At 41.0% G+C, this 20,960-nt stretch overlaps 3 protein-coding genes across 5 annotated transcripts in view; 2 read left to right on the forward strand and 1 right to left on the reverse strand.

Annotated features, from left to right (window-relative positions):
- LOC118418823 (nuclear mitotic apparatus protein 1-like) overlaps positions 1-4,270 on the forward strand; it is a 33,419-nt gene extending 29,149 nt beyond the window's left edge. Inside the window, exons 25-29 of one of the 2 annotated variants that reach the window (XM_035824883.1) lie at positions 558-645; positions 1,164-1,318; positions 1,805-1,903; positions 2,397-2,459; positions 3,530-4,270. In XM_035824883.1, coding sequence (XP_035680776.1) covers positions 558-645; positions 1,164-1,318; positions 1,805-1,903; positions 2,397-2,459; positions 3,530-3,586 — 462 coding nt within the window. In that variant the 3' untranslated portion in view covers positions 3,587-4,270. The remainder of the gene's footprint in view (positions 1-557; positions 646-1,163; positions 1,319-1,804; positions 1,904-2,396; positions 2,460-3,529) is intronic. The other variant, XM_035824884.1, reaches the window with a different exon arrangement.
- A 635-nt stretch (positions 4,271-4,905) lies between these two features.
- Positions 4,906-14,643, reverse strand: LOC118418824 (RING finger protein 121-like). The gene is made up of 9 exons (XM_035824886.1): positions 14,506-14,643; positions 13,589-13,632; positions 11,463-11,604; positions 10,133-10,287; positions 9,122-9,229; positions 8,399-8,519; positions 7,509-7,642; positions 6,777-6,878; positions 4,906-6,077 (listed from the first exon to the last, which is right to left on the reverse strand). Exons 1-9 carry the CDS (start codon positions 14,536-14,538, stop codon positions 5,957-5,959), a joined length of 960 nt encoding a protein of 319 aa, XP_035680779.1. The 5' UTR covers positions 14,539-14,643; the 3' UTR covers positions 4,906-5,956.
- Positions 14,644-17,049: 2,406 nt separating this feature from the next.
- Positions 17,050-20,960, forward strand: part of LOC118418861 (oxalate:formate antiporter-like) — a 22,930-nt gene continuing 19,019 nt past the window's right edge. The window contains exons 1-3 of one of the 2 annotated variants that reach the window (XM_035824955.1): positions 17,050-17,456; positions 18,383-18,450; positions 20,481-20,602. In XM_035824955.1, coding sequence (XP_035680848.1) covers positions 17,366-17,456; positions 18,383-18,450; positions 20,481-20,602 — 281 coding nt within the window. In that variant the 5' untranslated portion in view covers positions 17,050-17,365. The remainder of the gene's footprint in view (positions 17,457-18,382; positions 18,451-20,480; positions 20,603-20,960) is intronic. The other variant, XM_035824954.1, reaches the window with a different exon arrangement.

Raw genomic sequence — 20,960 nt, forward strand, 5'->3', positions numbered from 1 at the left:
CCAAATAAACAGATATCATGCCAGATGAGTTAGCTGGCCGACGGATAGAGTTTCCAAATCTTCTGTCATGAAACCTGTTTATTTGGCTAATATCAACTATTTTACTAGCAACCCCTGTGGAGTCTGGTAGAGTATTAGACATGATTTAAAGAATATGTACATTGTTCCAAAATACTTTGTTAGGGTACAACTTACAGCAAATACAGCACATTTCAGTATCATCTGCCAAAATCTGCTGTAGATTTCTATTTGAATCAAGTGTCAAATCTGGTCCAAATGATAAAAATACCACGATGTAAAATGGAGGAATTCACACCACTGTAACGATTTTTTGGATTTTGCTCAAACTGTAAACTTAAGATATACCTTATGAAGAAAACAGTTTTTGTGGAGTCAAATTTGTCTCTTTGTAGTGACTTTCCCAGCCTCAATTCCATGTTACCTTACCCTTCCATATTATAGTGTATGCAGGGGACGGTACATTTACATTTTTTACTACACTTAATATATTTGTTAGAACACCTCCTCACTAGTACTGTTTTCTCTTCTTTCCCCAGACCATGGTGATTCCCAGCACACCCAAGTCCATCTTGAAGACTCCCAAGAAGATCGCCTCTGCAGCAGCTAGTGTCTTCAAGAAGCCAGGTATGTAGATTTGAAGCTTCAGTCCTCTCCAGCACTTCTTTTATATTATCAAGTTTGTTTTTCCTTTTTCAAAATTTTTGTGACTGCAAATTGCATTGTCCACTGTTTCTCTACTGGACTACAGAATTTGTGCAACTGCAAATTCAAAATATTGCAAAAACCTCTGACTGCCAAAACTATATGATCTCTGCATGTCTTGTATTCCTTTTCTTCTGATTGAAAGGAAATTTTTGTGTAGTGTTTCTGTAATATTGGTACAGTGACCGGGTAGGTAGAATGTTTGCCTTGCTGTCGGTTAGGCTGTAAGTTTGATCCTTGGCAGAGTCCTACCAAGGCTTTAAAAATGGTACATGTTGCTTTCTCTGCCAGCATTCAGAATCTGGGACAGTGTATGTTAGTTGAACACACACCACTACCAGTGGACTAGCCTCCTGCTGTTAGTGATTGCTTAAAGTTGTGTGGCCTAGGTCTACAGAAACAGATTTTTTCTAAGTATCAGTACTGCTTCGTGTCCACAGGTAAGACTCCCGCCAAGAAGGCAAACACGCCCAACAGGAGGCGGTCACCGCGTCTTCAGGGTCGGGGGAAGTCTCCCGCCAAACGGCAGAACAGGACCTTCAACAAGACGCCCACCAAAACCCCCAATAGCCTTAATGTACAGCAGCCTAAGCAGGTACGTGTCATCTTACTTTACTACCATCTCTTGTGTAATTATTCAACTGGTCAGTTCAGACATACAAGGGCGATTAGAAAGTAATGCCACAAGTATCATAACAGGTTCATTTTTTGCGCAATATGTTTTGAAATTTGGCACAAGTGTAATGGCAAATGTCTCAAAATATCTCAATTTGCTGTTCATCATTTCATAAGGGACTGAGTCAATTTCAAGATCCTTGGAAGTCTGTCAGAAGCAAAGGACAGTACAAGGGAGGTTCAGTCTCAAAAAGATACTTGCCTTTACATTTGTGCTAAATTTCAACTTGTATCATAGGAAAATGAACAACTATCATGATACTAATATCATGAATAATAGCATTTAACTTACTTTATTACATAACCCTCCTAGCAACTGGTATTACATTGTATAGCATATCAATAACTGCTGAGTGAACCACAATTTTTTATCTGAAATCAAAAAATGTGTTTTTAATTGCTGCAGGACCCACGAAGGCAGAGTATTGCCTTCAACATCGGCTTCAGCCCCATGAAGGCCTTCAGGAAGTCTAATCGCAAGGAGGCGCGGAAGGAGCCGTCACAGGTGTGTGAAGAACTTGGCCACTCGTGTCTTAGATGCGAAATGTTCTGTTGTGTTCTGTCAATTTCGCTGACACCCTGTCAATTCTGTGTTCTGTCTATCACAGTAACTAACATACATGTTTGTATAGCAGTGGCAACCCTTGGATGGCATGTTTTGCTTGCTAAGCTTTAAACATTGTACATTTTAGCCCTTGAAAGTATTTCTTAGAAAGTGGCATTTGCTAGTGTTTCAATTTGTTGAGGTACAGGTACATGTACAGTGTACACTGTCAGGTACAGGTACATCTGATTCAGATGTCTGGACTTGTAGTTGTATCTATTTTGGATATTAGGTACTACACAGTACTATAAGGGCTTAAGTATGTACATGTGTGCCAAAAGGCTACAAGCAAAATATTCCCTTCAAGAGTTGCCATGGCTTACCGTTTGTACTTTCGCAAAGCACAGTTCACTTGTTATGTAAGCGTCCTAAAACACTTATTCTTTACTTGCAGCGGAGAATGAGCATTGCCAATGTAAAGACCTTCCTCCACATGAATAACTCCAAACCAGACAAGGTTCATAAATATACACAAAGTCATATTTTCTGCAACTCCTCTAACTGCAAATCAAATGTCCCACAGAGATTTTTGCCTGTACCTTTAAAAAGTCTGGTCCAGTTGTAAGAAATTGTATTGAAATTACGTCGATGAAGGTTACACATTCAGTTGAAAAGATTCAAGACATAAGTTACTCAAGCAACTTGAGAAGTTCGATAAATGGTCATTTGGTTCCTGTCAGTGATGAAAAACAGCAACTTCTGTCTTGAGTTGTCAGACTGTTTAAAAACTTTTTTGTGTGTTCCAAAAAGGGACTTGTACTGAAACCACTTCGTAAAAAAATGAGAGAGATCGAGAGAGACCTGGAACTTTATGAAAAACTGGCAATGTATCTAAATGGGACTGAAAACAAATCATGCTTCTATCGCTGCATTCTGGTAACAACAGATAATCCGCTGCATGTGCTGCTTGTAAAATTGCTTGCAATGTAGAAGAAAAGTGCACAGCCTCATAAGTGCATGTAGCCTTAGACAGAACCTGCCATGCTTTTAACAAACAGCATTAAAGCTTACTTCTGGTGTGACAGCCATACAATCAACCTTCCTTTAATCATTAACTTGTTTGGGCAAACCTAATCTTCAAGCAGATGTAACGGTTGGCTCATTCTTGGCATTTCGTGTTAGACTGTTTTTGTAACTTATAATTACCCTTTTGTCGTATAGTTGTATTTTGTGATACAACCAGTATTGGAAAACCAGGCGTAAAACAAAGAGACCCATTACTTCTGCTTGGAGATCGTCCAAAGAATCATTCCAGTATAATTGGGCTTAGCAAACAGTGTTTGTAGATTTAGCTAAGTTCCACTTAGGTTGCGATCTCACTACGACCGACCGTCATAGATGAAAAATCCTTTGTTGTCTATTCAATAATCATTTTGCATGTTAGTCCAATAATGAAGATAAGGGTTACACAAACGAAATTAAGGTTGTAGTGTGATCACTGTCAGGTGGAGTGGGTGCCTAAAGAAAGACGACCCTTTCCTCGTTTATTATTATTAATTAACCCTTGTTAACTTGTTTCCTCTACAGGCAAAGGCAGGCCGTAAACCCTTGGCAACAAGGAACAACGCACAAACAGGGGTGTAACAGCAGGACAATCGAGTCAGTTTGGTACCCCTGGGTGGATACATGTAGTTTGCAGATCTTCAACATTGAAATCAGTGCAATAGAAAATTTGGGTAGAGGACACATTTCAGTGTGATGGTGATTAAACACGTAAATCTTGTAAATCTATGTCGTGAACCAGTTAAGTTGGTCTCCTGTAAAATCATGCCAGACTTGGCCAGACCTGTTTTCGCTTTAAAGACTACAGCAGCTACATTGTTCACGGTGATTCATAAAAAAGCGTAATTTGCACAATGTATAAAACTTATCATCATGGGTGTTTTTTTTTTATTGCTAATTGCTGTAGTATTGTAAGGGACACTAAAGTGTTCATAAGTACCAGAGTTGAATATTTTCCTAGACTATTTTATCAATAAGATAGCTCTTATTACAGGCATTATAGAATTTGGTGAATCGTTTGTGTTTACTGTTGTACGAACATTTAATAAAGGATTTGTTTGTCCAATTTTTACAGTAGAAAAGAAAAAGTGTATGTTGAACAACACTGATCTGATAAAGAATGGATCTTTATTATTGTAGTTCTCTTATGACAGCCTTATAATGCTTAACTGTATATATGTACTGTACAAATTCTTCCTCTCTAAGGGTGATCTATTGTGTGATTGTTTTCCTATGTCTGGATAAATAAATATGATGTCTGTCTATACAAGTTGGCTGGTCTATTTTCTCAAGTTCACCAAAAATAGTTTTTCTTTAGACCTGTTCTTGAAACTAAATATTCAAAAGAAAGGTAGGAGGCTTTTTTCTATTAGAGATGACAATTGGTGAGTGATCAAAATTGAACTTAAGTGAAGAGCTGTGTACCTAAAGAAATTTTACTGGTACAGGTTCGGACTTTTATCTGTACCTCAACAAGTTTGATCAATTATCTGTAAGTTAACCTTTTCAGTTAGAAATTCTCATCTTTGTATGAGGATTTAGATATTTGAACCTCAAAACAAAGTTTTCTTAATTTTCAATGGCACGATTATCACAATTGTCATCTTTAAATTGGAATCAACTTATCTTTAGTCTCAAAAAAAGGTATTCAATAGTGATATAATATGTTTACTAAGGTACAGGTACACAGGTGTTTAGATCCAGACCTGTACCTGAACAATTTTATAGGTACGGATATTTAGGTACACAGCCCTACCATGCATGCCAAAAGAACAAAAATCTTTCCTTTTTTTAGCTTTTTTCTAGACTGGTATCTAAACCTATTACAGTCTCTTTTTGCTTGTGCAAATATTTGCGCATACTAAGGGGACAAAGAAACTCAGCACCTACAATAGGTTTGGATACCAGACAAGCTTTGTTTATTGAGCGGTCTGTCAAATAATTGGTCTCTCAGTGGTTACAGCCTCTTGTAGAAAGGGTGTGTAAGCTTAAGGAACAATATAGACATATTTCCAGCTTCTGACAATTTTAAAGTTGGACAGATTGTATGAAAATGCTTTGCCAGAAAGTGGAAGACTGAAGCCTACTCATTGCACAAAATATATAAAAATTAGAGAAGGATTTCACCTGAATTGGCTCCAAGCCTGCCCTATAAGTTTAAAATAAAAACAAACTGTACATACTGTGTATAGCAAACTCATTAGCCTCCTACACAGACCTTTTGGGTTGCCAGTTACATGTATCTATGGCTCTTTAGCTGGCATGCTCAACCTTGTGTGTCAGTAAGCAAAACTGGACTAAGAACATTGCAAATCACCCCCCTCCCCCACCAAAAGAAATACCTGTTCAGCTGCCTAATAGGGGGTGTTATCTTTCAATAGATAATAATTTTAGAAGAAAAACAATACAAAGCACTACTTCACTGTAAGTGTATGATAAAGTTCCCACTAATCGGGAGCAAGCTAACTAGGATGATACTCAAGCTAACTACCAGCAGGTACAGGGATCAAAACCAGGCTATAACCATACAGCAGTCTAACCTTTGGGAGTTGGGGCATGTGAAGCAACATTAGCTACGTTATAAAATACAACACTACATCTTAGAACCCTTGTGGTGTTTTTATTTTCATGGTGACTTCTCTGCCATGAACAGTCATAACAAAACGTATAACATTATGCACTTCCATATTGTATTGCCATAATTTTTACTATGGAATAATTTCAACTGTGAACTTAAAACATTGCAGGGAAGTAAAATAAAACCAACACAAAAGTAAATGGATTTACAGTATATATGTCCAGTGGTTCATGTGCTACTAAGGCACAGAGACAGTTTTTTTATTGATATTAAAAGATTTGAAAGACCAGTTTACTTTACAAAGATCTTTTATCACCCCAGATCTACTTGTAGTTGCCATTTCTGTTCCATTCTAACTAGTAGCTAAATCCGCATCATTCTAAACCAAGCACAAAGTTGATGCCTTGCACTATCCCTATGATGACAGGCTGCCAGGCAACCAGGTAACGTAGCCAGTCCAATAGCTGCCCGTACAGTACATGTGGACGCTCCCAGCTGGTGTCTTGGTTAAGGATTAATAGTACACATATCACAGTCATTGTTAGCCTGGCTACCATCCGGAAAGTAATTCGCTCCGGCGTTTATTATATACTATATACAGTAGCTTGTAGCTCTGACATTCATTATACACTATATACATTTTGTATAGTCACATATAACCCAAGTTATCACACAGTCTGGAACACACAATATTAAAGTTACTTATAGCCATTAGAACTGCTCTTCAGTATAACACACCAGCTTTGCTTGCAGGTGGGGTGGCAAAAGCTGGTTATATCATACTGAAAGACCTAAATATTTCCACATCAAAAAAAAATGTTGTGTTTCCTGTTTCCTTACATACACTAGAAAAACCTGCCAACCCTAGATTATTTTTGGGGTGGGCAGTGGAGTCACATAGCTTCCAGTTAGAATTTTTAAATGGCCTGCTTCATATTGAAGTAAAAACACTGCTTATCCTAATGAACATGCAGGACACTTGGTGTCTTCATACATTTCAGTTTACTTAATTCAACTATAGTGTAATATGTCACACTAGAGTTTTGGCCAGTCTTAAAGAATTATAAGAAAGAAAAGATAATCACTACCTATTGACCCTAATTTTTTCAGGACTGAAAAAGGAAACACAACATTTTTTCCTAGGCCTAAGTCCTACCCACTAACAAGTACAGGTTGAACCTGTAGAAAGGATACGGGTTGCAGAACATCCTCTTCAGATCCACCTTCTCCTTGCAGTACGGACAGGTCTGTTTCTTCCCCACAATGCACCAGCCTCGGATGCAGAATTCGTGAAATCTGACACATTAGTTAAGGACACTTACATTACAACATACAAACAGATTATCAGGCAATTTTTGTCACACTGAACTCCTTTTCCCAGCATAGAAAACCTTAGCCCATGTTATGAGAGACTATGTCCAACATGCCATGATGATATTGAAAATGAATCCCACTTTGTAATGGATTGTCCAACTCATGATAGTGAGAGACAAAAATTGTTACACTCTATTAAATGTAAGTCTGATACAATGTTACCACATAACAAGACAGAAATGTTTAATATGTTACTATCATGTCCTGATGATATATCTGCCTATGTCGGTCAATTCAAATACAATTATATTCCTTTAAAAACACGAGACAATATTATACTGACAGTGTCCTGAAGCAGCACATAATGCTAGCCTGATTGCTTATACTATTACCATTAATTTCTTAGATTTTTAGATAATAGCAACTCATGTAGTTAAACTGTTCTGTATGTATTGTACGTACAAGTTGGCACACATTGTATCCTTTACAGATGTCTACAATAAAGTACTATTATATTCTACATGTTAAAAATCGTGAATCAGTGCCCCCCCCCCCCACCCCAAAAGAAAAAGTATGCGAAACTGCGAACTGGTACATATTGCTAAAGGATACAGATGGTCGCAGCCTAATCTATATGTCTTTTCAATGATGCCATCCTCCTCCTCGTGAATGATAATCTTCTGTCCGCACACCGCGCACACGTTAGGTTCCAGGTGACGGGTCGGCATGCCTGTGGTGGAGTAGTACTGTGGGACACAACATCACAAGCCACATGAAGGATTTCATCAGCATGCAAAATCACTGGAAATTACTACAGGGGTGCCTTAGTACTACCCCAAACGAAAATTTTCAGAGCAGCCAGTGTAAGGAGCGAAAGAGGTAATCTGGTGGTACCCAATCAACAAGTAACATTTTGGTGACCGTTTGTTACCTTCCTCGAGGCAATTCTGACTGTCATAGAAGACAGTAACGAAAAACTCCTGCAACAAATGATGTCATGTTTTGAACACATGACAGTCAGTGTTCTCATGTCCAGAGTTACATGTACCTGTGGAACCCAGAAGATTAAGTTAGTATGCGGCACTCGATGTTGGCTTGGCACAGACACAGTTTTGGAGCATTGAAAACATCAATGAGCACAAATTCTAACTTCAAATTCTTAAACAAGTACTATGGCAGACATTTTACTATCTTTCTAACACATAGATGTCAAGAATAATGGTGTTTACTAGTCTTGATATGTTAACATATATAAACCTATGAAATTATTATGTATGGGACTGCATGTATGACAATACTTCATGTCTGGGACTGCTGTCAGCAGCAACAACTTAGTGTGGAATAGTATACTAGTACCAGTCAGGACTGCCCTGAAGAAGGTGACATTCCGCTGCATATAGTGTACATAGATCCTAGTTAAAAGAACCTTGTAATCCAACACTACAAGCTGCAATATGACAATGGACATAAATCCATTTTTTAGACTTTGACAGGGATCTCACCCCTATTGTAGCAGCGATCTTGTCAGCACAGATTTCAGCAAAGTCCCTCCCCAGAACTCCGTAGTACAGTCCGTAGAATATTGTCACCACTCCAAAATCCATGGCGGTTTCAGGTTTGATCCTGTAGAGAGAAACAACAAACAAAACATAAAAACAAATAACCTTTGTGGTAAGACTGACTGAAATTAACTGTATTTTAGTATATTCACTGACATAGACTTGGATCAGTACCCAGCAGTCATGGGGTCAAATACTGTTATGGTACTTACTGATCATGTGCCATATAGGGAAAGGCACTTTATACAACTTTCCTCACTGGTTATTTGATTTGGCTATTGGGTGGGCCGATTACTTTCTCTTTGCAGCTAAGGGCTGCATTACTAGGAGCTTACAATAGGCGGGGCTATTCGCAAGGGTCAGGAGCAAGTTGCCATTCGGTGCCACTCAGGTGACCTCAATAAAATTGTCGCAAGGGTCTGGAGTGAGCTGCCATTCGGCGCCACTCAGGTGACCTCAATACAACTGCCATTCGGCACCACTCAGGTGACCTCAATTACACTTATACCACATGTAGAAAATTTGGGGGGTTGGGTCCTTCCCAACCCATTGGTAATTTGTCCCACCAAAGAGCATATAGTAGATAATTCATAATGTCATCTATTAGCTGCTTACATTTGTATGCAAAAAAAGAAATCTTATTCTTCAGGGACATTGCATACTTACATGAAGATGAGGTTGACACCCAGAAAAGTGAACATGACAGCAAAATACCCCAGGAGTCCCAGGCCATAGCTAACTTTGTACAGGAGGTAGAACCATTTGTACACCAGTCTGTAGGGGAACAAGAAATGCTGTTAAACAAGTGCTTTTGAAAAAATCTGTGTCTTGGCGTGTAGTAGGGATATCGTCAGAAAAAAGTAGCTCGGCGCTCATCAATAAACATGAGGACCACATCAAAACAACCAGAGACAAACAGACAAAATAAACTTTATTTAATCTACAATAATTATTAAAGAATGTTGGATCCTTTCCAGTGGACTTTTTTTCTCTAAAAGTAAAATTTACCTACTGTTACTGGGGTCATTTTAAAGTTAGTAATCTGCTCTTTCAAATGGTGCTACTCTCATTCTGCTGCGGTCTAGCACATCGATGTGCAAGCAATTGTCTCTACCAGACTCCAGGTTGCTGGAAAAAACGTAGAAATGGAAGGCGAAAAAGCTGGCCATGCAACCTTTATATGGTGGGATGATAACTTTGCAGATAAACTGCAAAGAGCTTACAAAAGGTAGAAATTTGGGGTGGGTACCAGTACAGAAAATTCAGGTCCAGAGGACCAGGTCCAGGTCCGGACCTGAACCTGGACCTGCTTCAGTTTGTGGACTTGTGAATGGACAATACTTAAAACAATGGTACATTTCGCTACAAAGAAATCTGTTTTGTGGAGTATTCGACTCCCACTAGCATTAAAATCCTACAAGGCCAATTGCCTCTGTACGTTTGACTGTAAAACACTTGGTAGAAATGACTATAGACTCTACTCTACTTCGCTCTTGTTATTTTTTTCGACCGGTAAGGCCCGAAACATGTGAATGACTGATCATATAACCTGTTCATTTTCCAATACGTCCAAACATCAGATACACCAAATTTTTTAGGTTCGTTTTTTCTGGACCAGTCCAATAAGAAAAAAACGGTTTTGTAGAAACCGTAGCAGAAATGTTTTTCTTCCCCTACCTTGGTGTGTTCCCGGAGAGGGGTCTCCTGGTGGCCTTGTAGATGATAAAGCCGGTGACAGCAGAAAAGATGACCCAGGTAGAGAAGAAGCGCCACCACAGCAGCTTGAGGGTGAAGTACAGGGGGATGGTCCACAGGCCAAACAACGTAACAACCTGCATGGATAGTATAATAAAAACATGTTAGGTCATATCAATCTAATTAATTGGATCCCAGAATTGCCCGCTCCTATTTTTCCCAAAATGAAAAAAAAATTCACCACACTTTCCATTCAGCAGATTTTCAACATTAAACTAGTATGAAGTAGCTTAACAATTTTTCTATTCAGTCATGACAGGGTCTTCAGAGCACCTAGTTTCAGTTAAGGACGTTCCTCGAAACAATTTGGTTTCTGTCAGGGGTGTCTAAGCCTTTAGCTTGATTTGGAATGACTCAACTGTGGCAGCCTTAGAACCAAGCCAGGCAGGGCTTTCCATTTAGAGTTGGTATATTTACTAGTACATGTATGTATTTGAATGAGTGTCTTTGCATGCACTGATGGGTTGCTACTTGAAGCTCCTGCTTCGAGAAACATTCCATGGCTAATCCATGGCAAAACCTGTCATGTCTGTTACCATTGCACCGAGAATAATACTAGCATTACTACTACTACTATCATTACTATAGCTATAGGAAGTACTACTCAAGTTGTAAGACATGGCATGTATCTGTTTCCACTGCACCAGTAGGATCTGTGACTGCTCCCATCCCTGTCAGGGACTCCCACAGTAGTATAATAAGATACTGGATATTACTACTACTACTGCTACTACTACTACAACAGTTACTACTACTATCAGTTATAGTACTACTCACATTGTAAGACCTGGCATGTTTTTGTTTCCACTATACCAGTAGGATCTGTGACTGCTGCCCACCCCTGTGTCAGCATACTACAAGTACTACTACTACCACTACTATTTCTGCTATCTGTATCAGTACTAGTACTACTCACATTGTAAGACCTGGCATGTCTCAGTTTCCACTAGCACTGCATCAGTAGGATCCGTTACTGCTGCCCACTCCTGTGTCAGGGACTCCAGCAGCAGTTCTACTACTACTACTACTACTACTACTACTACTACTTACTAACAGTAACTACTACTACAAGCATTAATCATTACTAGTACTACTCACATTGTAAGACCTGGCATGTCTCTATTTCCACTGCACCAGTAGGATCTGTGACTGCTGCCCACCCCTGTGTCAGCAGTATACTAATACTACTACTCCTACTAGTACTACTACTATAACAGTAACTACTACTACTATCAGTACCAGTACTACTCACATTATAAGACCTGGCATGTCTCTGTTTCCACTGCACCAGTAGGATCTGTGCCACCAGTAGAACAGCGATCAGTATCAGCACCATCTCCGCATGCATCGCCTCGTGCCCGCGGTGCTTCTCATGGAGGCGCTGATGCTCGATCCTGACGGAGAAAAAGTGAAAGTGACCTTAAAGTATGTTACAATTTTAAACTCTACATCCGTACACAAAATAAATGGCTTACCAACAAGCTTTCCATCAGTCCTCTGATCCTTATCAAGTTGAAATGACCCAAAGCCACATCAGGACGAAAAGTGTGACATCAGCAAAGGGTAATTACAAAAGGTGCTTGGCAGTTGGTATCGGCCCCCGTCTCGGTTGAGGGAAGGTTGGTGGGCTCTGATGTACTTATATTCAAGTATATGACCTTAAACTAGTTCAGCCCAATGGGCATGACATGTCATATTTCCTTGATTTAAGTATGCACTTTTCTTGTCTTTGTTCAACAATGCAACTTGGCAACTGTTCTTTTCTCCTTTTGGAATTAGACTCTCCCAATTGGCTATATGGATTATAATCTGGCAGGTTTGCATATGAGTCAAGCAATTTTGTACAAAATGTATGTGGAAAAAGACCACAGTCATAGCCAGTGAATGGTGGACACGTTACTGTCATGTACATGTCTATAATTAAATTACTAGGGAGGCTATTACGGAATCACACCTGGTTCTTGAGGTGTCCCCTGCAAAAGTAGGCATATAATTTCTTTTAGTGTAGCACGTATAACCCTTGCCTGACAGGAACAGCAGAATCATGATAAACCAAATAGTGAGTGAGTGTGTGTGTGTGTGTGCAGTGCAATCCACAGCTAAAAGCCTAGTTGACACAAAGTATATTGCTGCTCAAGGTATAGAACAGAGTCATACAAAATATTGGTCCATACGAAGAAAAGAAAACTGAAGTGGTATGGCCACATATTACGGTCATTGGAACAAGCCCAAACCGTCATACAAGGAACCATCTAAGGGTAAAGAAATGTAGGTATTGGTATGTTTGCAACAGAAAAGATGAGAGAACAATATCAGGAATGGAAAGGCATGACACTTAATGAAACACAAAGAAAAACTGAAAACCAAGATGGGTGGAGAAAACTAGTAGCCAGATTGTCTGTGATATCCAAATGGTCAAATAGCAGTGCTGGAAATACCACCTGCATATGCAGGTTAGTGCAGATAAAATTGCAGCTGTGCAGGTATTTCTGGTGTCTACCTGCACCTAACCTGCACTGGTCCATGTACTGGGTATATACAGGTTAGTGCAGGTAAAATTGGAGCTGTGCAGGTATTTCTGGTGTCTACCTGCACCTAACCTGCACTGGTCCATGTACTGGGTATATACAGGTTAGTGCAGGTAAAATTGGAGCTGTGCAGGTATTTCTGGTGTCTACCTGCACCTAACCTGCACTGGTCCATGTACTGGGTTTATACAGGTTAGTGCAGGTAAAATTGGAGCTGTGCAGGTATTTCTGGTGTCTACCTGCACCTAACCTGCACTGGTCCATGTACTGGGTATATACAGGTTAGTGCAGGTAAAATTGGAGCTGTGCAGGTATTTCTGGTGTCTACCTGCACCTAACCTGCACGGGTCCATGTACTGGGTTTATACAGGTTAGTGCAGGTAAAATTGGAGCTGTGCAGGTATTTCTGGTGTCTTAATGCACCTGCACCTAACCTGCATTGGTCCATTAAATGGTTTTATACATAAATGTCCTATGATGTAGGTGTATGTGGATTGTTATTAGCTGCATTGACTTTTACCACCTAGCAAGTATTAAAGAAAAAATAGTAATGGTTCCTCAACAGTTCTATTATGATCCATACTTCCTAAATTCAGAGTGGTGCAGGTAAAATTTGTCTGGTGCAGGTAATTTTCAATGTTACCTGCACCAGTGCAGGTATGCAGAAAAAAAGTATTTCGAGCACTGGATAGACTAATAAGGAATAATGAGATGATATGACACAAATGCTATGCTATGCTATGCTATATGCTATGCTATGCTATGCTATGCTATGATATGATATGATATGATATGTTATGATATGATATGATATGAGACACAAAAGATCCACACAAAGACTCAGTCTTACCTCCACCTTTCCTCATCAGACAGGTGAGACAGATCCTCCAGTTTCTGGAAAGATACAAAATAAAAGTTATGATATATATTATTCATCTATTATTGTATATTATTTATTTGTTATTATAATCATCCATGAATCTAAAGTCAAACCTTTCTATTGTGGCCATTTAAGGAACTGGCCAAATGTGGCCACTATAGACAGGTTTCCACTATACAATGACGGACACTATAAAGAGAAAATGCTGATCAATGGACCAAAAGCAACGCCTTACCTTACGCCACTGCAAATATGATTGATATCACCCGTTTGCGACCTCAAAAACTGCTGATTGACCGTACCAGACTAGGACATTTTTTTACCCTTTCAAAACATCGAGGGGACATTGATTGAAGACACCCCCTCATCTGCATCCCCCCCTCAGTCCTGGGTCCATAGACTTTAGCCCCCTAACCCCCTGACTACTTCAACTCTCTCTGTCTTGCTGTGTGTTAGGCATCAATCACCCTAAGTCTTTGAGTCAATTAACAAGTCCTAGCCGAATGCCCTTAAAATACCCCTTCCCCCATTTATTTTTGAACGGCCCATATTTTATCAGACTTAGATTATTTTGTACAAGCTAATACCCATAGAATAGCAATAAGTTTACACAATGTAATGCTATCTTGACAGAATCTCCCCGATTCACATTACATGTACATTGTATAGGTATAAAGATTTGAACCTAATGTAGTTTCTGATGATGTACAACGCACGATGCGTTTCGTTTTCGACCTCATAGCTCAAACATGGACAACATAGCGGGTTCTATAGACAGGGTTCACGCTGTTTTTACACAAATTTACTAAAAACGGCGTCTACATAAGCGAATTCACCGTTTGCACAATACAAATTTCGCAACTGAGTGAAATTCCGAGGATACTAACCGGATCTCCGTCCACAGCTACTGGGTCCGCCATCTTTGATGAGGTGTACAGGTCACTAGAGGTCAATGACCTGCAGGGGGTTCCTCTATGACCTTTCCGTGTGTGTGTGTTTGTGTGTGTGTGTGTAATTATTGTGTGTGCGTGTGTGTGTTTGCGCGCGCGCGCGCGTGTGTGTGTGTGACTGTGAGTGTGTGTGTGTATGTAACGTTTATATATGTGTGTGTGTGTGTGTGTGTGTCTGTGTATGTATGTGTGTCTGTATGTGTGTGTCTGTGTGCGCATGTGTGTCTGTGTGTGTGTCAATGTTTATGTGTGTTTGCGCGCGCTCGCGCGTGTATATGTGTGTATGTATGGGGTCCGTGTGTGTGTGTGTGTGTCTGTGTGGCCATTTTCCGACCCCAAATCCAGTCATTCACGCGAGAGCAGTTTTCAAATTCACCCTTGGACAAAGGTGATTATGCAAGAGTCCGTGTATTTAAATCAAACTTATTTCAATCAACTTGGCGTAATATAGGGATAACTGTTGTTATTGTATATTGTACAGTTACCGGGGCTAGCCCTTGATACTAGTAATTACTCTCCAAGCAGAGATCGATATCAGAGAGTATATCTCCGCGACTCGACCTTAGTCTCCAAGCAGACCCTACGGTGCCTTAGAAATAGTATCAGAGCTGGTCAGGGACTTGGTATACCTCCGGTGCCCGTTTGACTCCCTTAGGGACCGTACGGCGTTTAGTGAGGGGGGAGGGCCGGTCGCCAGAGGGTCGGGTCAAAAAATTTTTGCATGGCCCTCCCCCCAGGTAAATTTTTTTTTGCTAGGCCCTCCCCCCAAGACAAAATATTTTTGCTTGGCCCTCCCCCCTCCTATCAACTTTGAAAAAAAATATTCAAGACGCCAATAAAACACTGCGCTCCCGCATTCGGAAATGTCCTTTGCGTCATACTTTTTCATGATTTTCATCGAGAAGCAGATCTCTCACCCCTAGCAAAAAAAAAGGAAAACAGAATGGCTCAAAATATCTGCTTAATAGAGGGATAAATATCTGCTTCATAGAGGCATAAATATTTGCTTTATAGAAGCTATTTCATTGTTTTGATATTAAAACAACACCTAAAAAGCATTTGTACCTGGATTTCTAGTAGATTTGCGCCACGAAGCTCGCGGGCCTGAGCGGCTTGACGGAAACTATTTTCAATTTACATATATTTTGGACTTTTTCTGGGTTCTGGGGTGGTAATAACTTACGGTAAATCGGGGGGGGGGGGGGGGGGGAATGAAAACCAAAACGACAGCACGATTCGACTTCCAAAACTGTAGTGGGGAGGGGGGCGCCGACGCGTGACGCTGATTTTCCCACGGCGGGGTAAGACCGGTCGCCGGCGGGCGTGAGACCGCAGACTTGCAGGAGATCTTTTAGAAATGCCACGCTTTTTTTGCCACTTTTTATGGGAAAATTTGCTAGTTAGATGACATTTCTATGAAAAAAAAAATACGAGGGTTTCAAGTTTTTGAGAACGACGTTCCGAACACCATGTTCGGCGCCAAAGGCACGAAGAATCGCAAGGTAGGTCCGACGTCCGGGAGAATTTTGAAATCTTGACCCTCCTAAAAGCTATTTCCTTCAGTTTGAGGAGATATTTTGCTGACAAACAAAGCTAACTTTAATAGCATTTCAATTCAGAAATACAAAATTAAATCCCCCCAAACACATTATCACGATGTCGGTCATCAAAGGCGCGAGGCCGGTCACGTCAAAAGGGATCCAGGGAAATTTGCAAATATTTACCCTCGAGCTCTGAAACGCCATTTCTTACATTTTGAGGGCAATAAGACAGGGGTAAATTTTGCTGGCAGACTAATACAGAGTTTAATGACATTTCTGTACGTGAAGAAGGTTTTCGAGGGCGTCATGCATAAGCCCCGCCCCCTCCCTTTCGCATTTTCACTGTGTCCCGAGCGCCAACCTCGGGTGATCCCTTGCAGAGGTCCAGAAAAATTTTGAAATCTTGACCCTCTGAAACGCCGTTTCTTGGATTTTAAGGGACATATTTTGCTGGCAGACCAAGCTATTTTTTTTTTGCTTGGCCCTCCCCCCAAGTAAAAAAATTTTTGCTAAGCCCTCCCCCTGGCAAAATATTTTTTTGCTTGGCCCTCCCCCCCCTGGCGACCGGCCCTCCCCCCTCGCTAAATGCCGTACGGTCCCTTAGCCGGCTATCTCCCTTTGGCCGGCTACACTCCTTTGACAGCTTTGATACTATTTCTAAGGCACCGTAGGGTCTGCTTGGAGACTAACTCGACCTCTGCTTGGAGAGTACTTGATAATAGCCTCCGGATAGTTGGGTAGCCCTGGCTGTATTTCTCACTACACAGCCGAATACAATCAAATCAAATCAAATCAACGGAATCCGCTGTATGGATCAAAATTGCTCCCTAGCAGTTCAAGAGATTATTGCAGGAACTAACTGGTAGCTGCAAAAATGATATAAATCGCAAGAGGTCATCAATGATACACATGCGTTTGTCCACACGTGATCGGTGTTACCTACGGCCACGTCTCAAACTTCAAGTGCAAAGGTCGACTCCACTGCTCGTTCGGCCGCCCCTGTGTTACATGAATACACCCTCTACAGCAACAACAATGGGGACATTCTCAGGAATAGCCATGGATGTGTCATCTCGACAAATTCGTTTCCGTCGTAGGATCGTGCGACGATCGTTCGACTTCTGATCGGTGTGAATACGGCCTACATACAACCTGAGCTGGTACTGAAGTTGTGTTTATCGCGTAAACTTTGAACCTTCGGCTCTGAAGTAGACACATCCGATGATCGCTTCCCTTAGGGACAGGGACAGGGGACCATGGCTGTGTCTATGGGAAAATACCGGGGTTGGATCGCTGTGTTGGGTGGAGTTTTAGTTCACCTAACCCTTGGAACAATCTACACTTCCGGTACGTATTAATCGCCTATCTCTCTCGGATTGTTTGTTTTATTCGGATCTCCACTAGTGATACTAAATGTAGTATCACTATTCTTCCTGGTGTCCTACAAATCATAAGCAATAAGTACAAAACATAAGCAACAAATCTTGTACAGAAGTAAACAGAAAAATAACAAAATCAACTAAGGTAACTCAAAGTGAAGGTGCGTGGGAGATCAGAGGTCGGATAAGGTTAAATACTGTAAATGCATTTAAGTTCGCGGGGATTTAATTTCGTGGTGGCGGGAAAAAGGATTTTTCGCGGAGGTTATATGTTCGCGGTAGCAACATGCACTGTAGTCTCTTACTGCCATGAAAAACTGTTCGCGGTGGTTTTAAGTTCGAGGTGATTCGAAGCACCTCACCTCACCTAGTCCCATCCTCATCAGGAGGGTCGGGGACTATGGTAGCCTCCAGCACAAGTCTTCGCCATTCCTCGGATTCGAAGCAGCCACCGCGAAAACTGCGAACATAAAACCACCTCGAAAGTTTCTGCATTTACGGTATACATGCACATGTATGGCCACAGGCTCGCTCGGAGTACAAATGTATACGATTGAAAACAAATATCTAGCTGGCCTCTGTTATACATTTTAGCACCCTGAAACAAAATGATGTCGGACCCTTAGGTACCTGTTAGCGGTGAGGGTTGTTGATATTATAGCTGACATATTAGTAGGGTAGAGTAGAGTATACGACTAGGTAGGAAAGACAGAGAAAATAGTTTACTATTATAAAGCAACAGATCACCACAAGATCTTCTGGGGAGTCGGCCTTGTAGAGAAACTAGATTTCTGTTGCCGACTCCCCTCAGATTGTATCCAATCTGTTTATTTATTTATCTGTAAGCTGAATAGATAAATAAAAGCATTGTCGTTCTTTATGTCCGGTTTACAGCTAACATGAACCCATACTTGACGTCGTACATCAGAGAGAGATCCTCCCCTTCGGACCTGACGTACAAGGTGAGACTGACCTTCAACTCATGCCACCGTCAGCCGGTACCCGTGACTGGGTCCAAAGGTCTTGTTTAACCCTATTCAGACCGGGCTTTTTTGGTCATCCCTGGACCGGGGGGGGGCTTTTGAGGCCCTCCACTTTGAAGTCCTATAACTCTAAAACGACGTGCCGTAGGGCCACTAAATTTTTAGGACATGATATCGACATAATATCTGACAAGTATTTGACGTTTGACGTTACGTTGACGTAAGATGACGTAATGATGACGTCATCAATTTGATTATATTGGCCGGACCCATGAAAAAAGGGTATTCTCAGAAAACTTCAAGTTATTCTACAAAAATGTAACAACAAGTGCAGATAACAGAATAATAATGTTTATTACGACTTGCGTTGCCAATAGCAACATCAATGACGTCAAAATGACGTCATAAAATGACGTCATACACATCTAAGATACCAGTTGGACTCCGCCATATTATATCCATCACCTTGAATTTTTAAAAATACTTTTTTTGCAACAAATAATCACAAAGGGCAATGGAAATAGACTAAATACATTCATTTAGATGGTTTTTGATGAAAAAATACCAGGTAGTTATAAATTTTAAGGGATAATTAGCTCGTTATTCTTGATCTGGCCATACGGTCCGCCATCTTGGATTTTGGGCTGATGACGTCATCAAATTAGCATAATTTATGCATATATAATTATGAAAGATATGCTAGATAATATAAGATTTTATTTATGTAACAAAATAGCAGTAATATAGCAAATAAATGTGAAAAATACATTGTTAGAACCAAAAATAGTGATTTTTGGCAAAACAGCCTGTCAACAAACGGTTGCCATGGCAACACGAAAATATGGAAAATTTTTCAAACTTCGTAAAATTGTTGCCAACAATATTTTAGGAAAACTCACCAAATTTGGTGGCCCTAGCGTAAGCCGTTCTGGCGTTATAGGACATCAAAGTAGGCGCGGGCCTCAAAAGCCCCCCCCCGGTCTGAATAGGGTTAATATGAACGTCATTCTGTACTTATATGGCCGTAGGTAGTGTAACAGTGGGGTTCTAGCGCTGCCAAACTGACCACACCAACAGCTCTTGAGCTTTTGGTGTTGTGGTTAGCACGTTGGATTTGTGATCCGGCTGCCCGGGTTCGGCGCGGGTTCGAATCCCGGGAGTCGGGGTGTTGTTTCTTTCTGTTCTTACTCGCCCCTCTGAATTTCTACAATGGTTCCCACGCCGGCCCTGTGAGTAACAGGCTAGTATGTGCCACACAGGGATGTCGATCTCGGAGATTCGAGGACGAATCTTGAAAAGAAAAGGGGGAGTAGTGTAACAGTGGGGTTCTAGCGCTGCCAAACTGACCACACCAACAGCTCTTGAGCTTTTGGTGTTGTGGTTAGCACGTTGGATTTGTGATCCGCGATTCGCGATTTTTAACTGAGAATACGCCGGGAAGGAAAATATGCCGGGAAAGGAAAAATGTCGGTAAAGGAGTATATGCCGGAAACTTGTACCCGCCCCCTTCTGGTAAATTATAACCTCTACCCTGATACAAATGTATGTATACATATTTGTTAACTATTACTTTATGTAACTTGTATTTAGACCAATCGGACAAGCATGTAGAATACATATCCTCCTACGCAGCAAAATCCAACAGCGAAACCGCCTGTCTGGAAGTACCCTGCTTTCTCAACCGTCACTCTTAGTTCCTGACCGCCCTGCTTATAAATATTAATGAGCTTACATTCCAGACAGGTGGTTTCGCCGTTGGATGTCCCTGCGTAGGAGGATTGTACAATAATGATATTCACTCGTTCTTCCTGACAAACATATAGCGAGACCCCTTTTGAAAACTGAGAGGCCTATCCTCGGATTGGCTCACAGCTGGTTTGAAGGGGCGTCCACAGGAACTAAGAGTGACGGTTGAAAGAGCAGGGTACATCCAGACAGGCGGTTTCGCCGTTGGATGTCCCTGTGTAGGAGGATTGTACAATAATGATATTTACTCGTTCTTCCTGAAGGTGTCGGTGTGGCTGTTCTCCCTCCAAATCGCCGGCCTGGGACTGAGCATGTTTGTAGGCGGCTACATCTCCCGGAGGATCGGCCCGAGGTGGACACCGCTGCTGGGGGGATGGCTCATGAGGTCCGTACAAAATGGCAAAACAAGAAGTTCTTCTGCAGTACTATATGAAGTCGCTAGGAGGCTCGTAACCTGAGAACGTGTTCATTGTACCAACATCACATAACGTCTTGGCAAAGGGACACCCAAATATGTCAAGGGCGATAGTAATTATAAGTTTATTGTCATTGGACCAATACTTTTACTCCAGATTCTCGCCCAGAAACTTTATATATAGTTATTACTTAGTGGTAAGAAATAAACGAAAAGCGCTGCATGGGAGCAGGCAGGACAAACATATAGTAAGGTTCTTTAAGCACAACCAAGAAGTACTCACTTCCAACGTTTCGATGTATATCAGACACCATCATCAGGGTAGAAT

The sequence above is a fragment of the Branchiostoma floridae genome, chromosome 7 (assembly GCF_000003815.2).
Source record: "Branchiostoma floridae strain S238N-H82 chromosome 7, Bfl_VNyyK, whole genome shotgun sequence".
NCBI lineage: Eukaryota > Metazoa > Chordata > Leptocardii > Amphioxiformes > Branchiostomatidae > Branchiostoma > Branchiostoma floridae.

Coding starts and splice junctions, on each gene's coding strand:
- LOC118418824 (XM_035824886.1), bottom strand. CDS start 14,538: ATGGCGGACCCAGTAGCTGTGGACGGAGATCCG. Junction 7,643..8,398: donor AGATCGCTGCTACAATAGGG/GTGAGATCCCTG, acceptor TGTGTCCCACAG/TACTACTCCACCACAGGCAT. Junction 6,078..6,776: donor AAGAGGATGTTCTGCAACCC/GTATCCTTTCTA, acceptor CCAAGACACCAG/CTGGGAGCGTCCACATGTAC.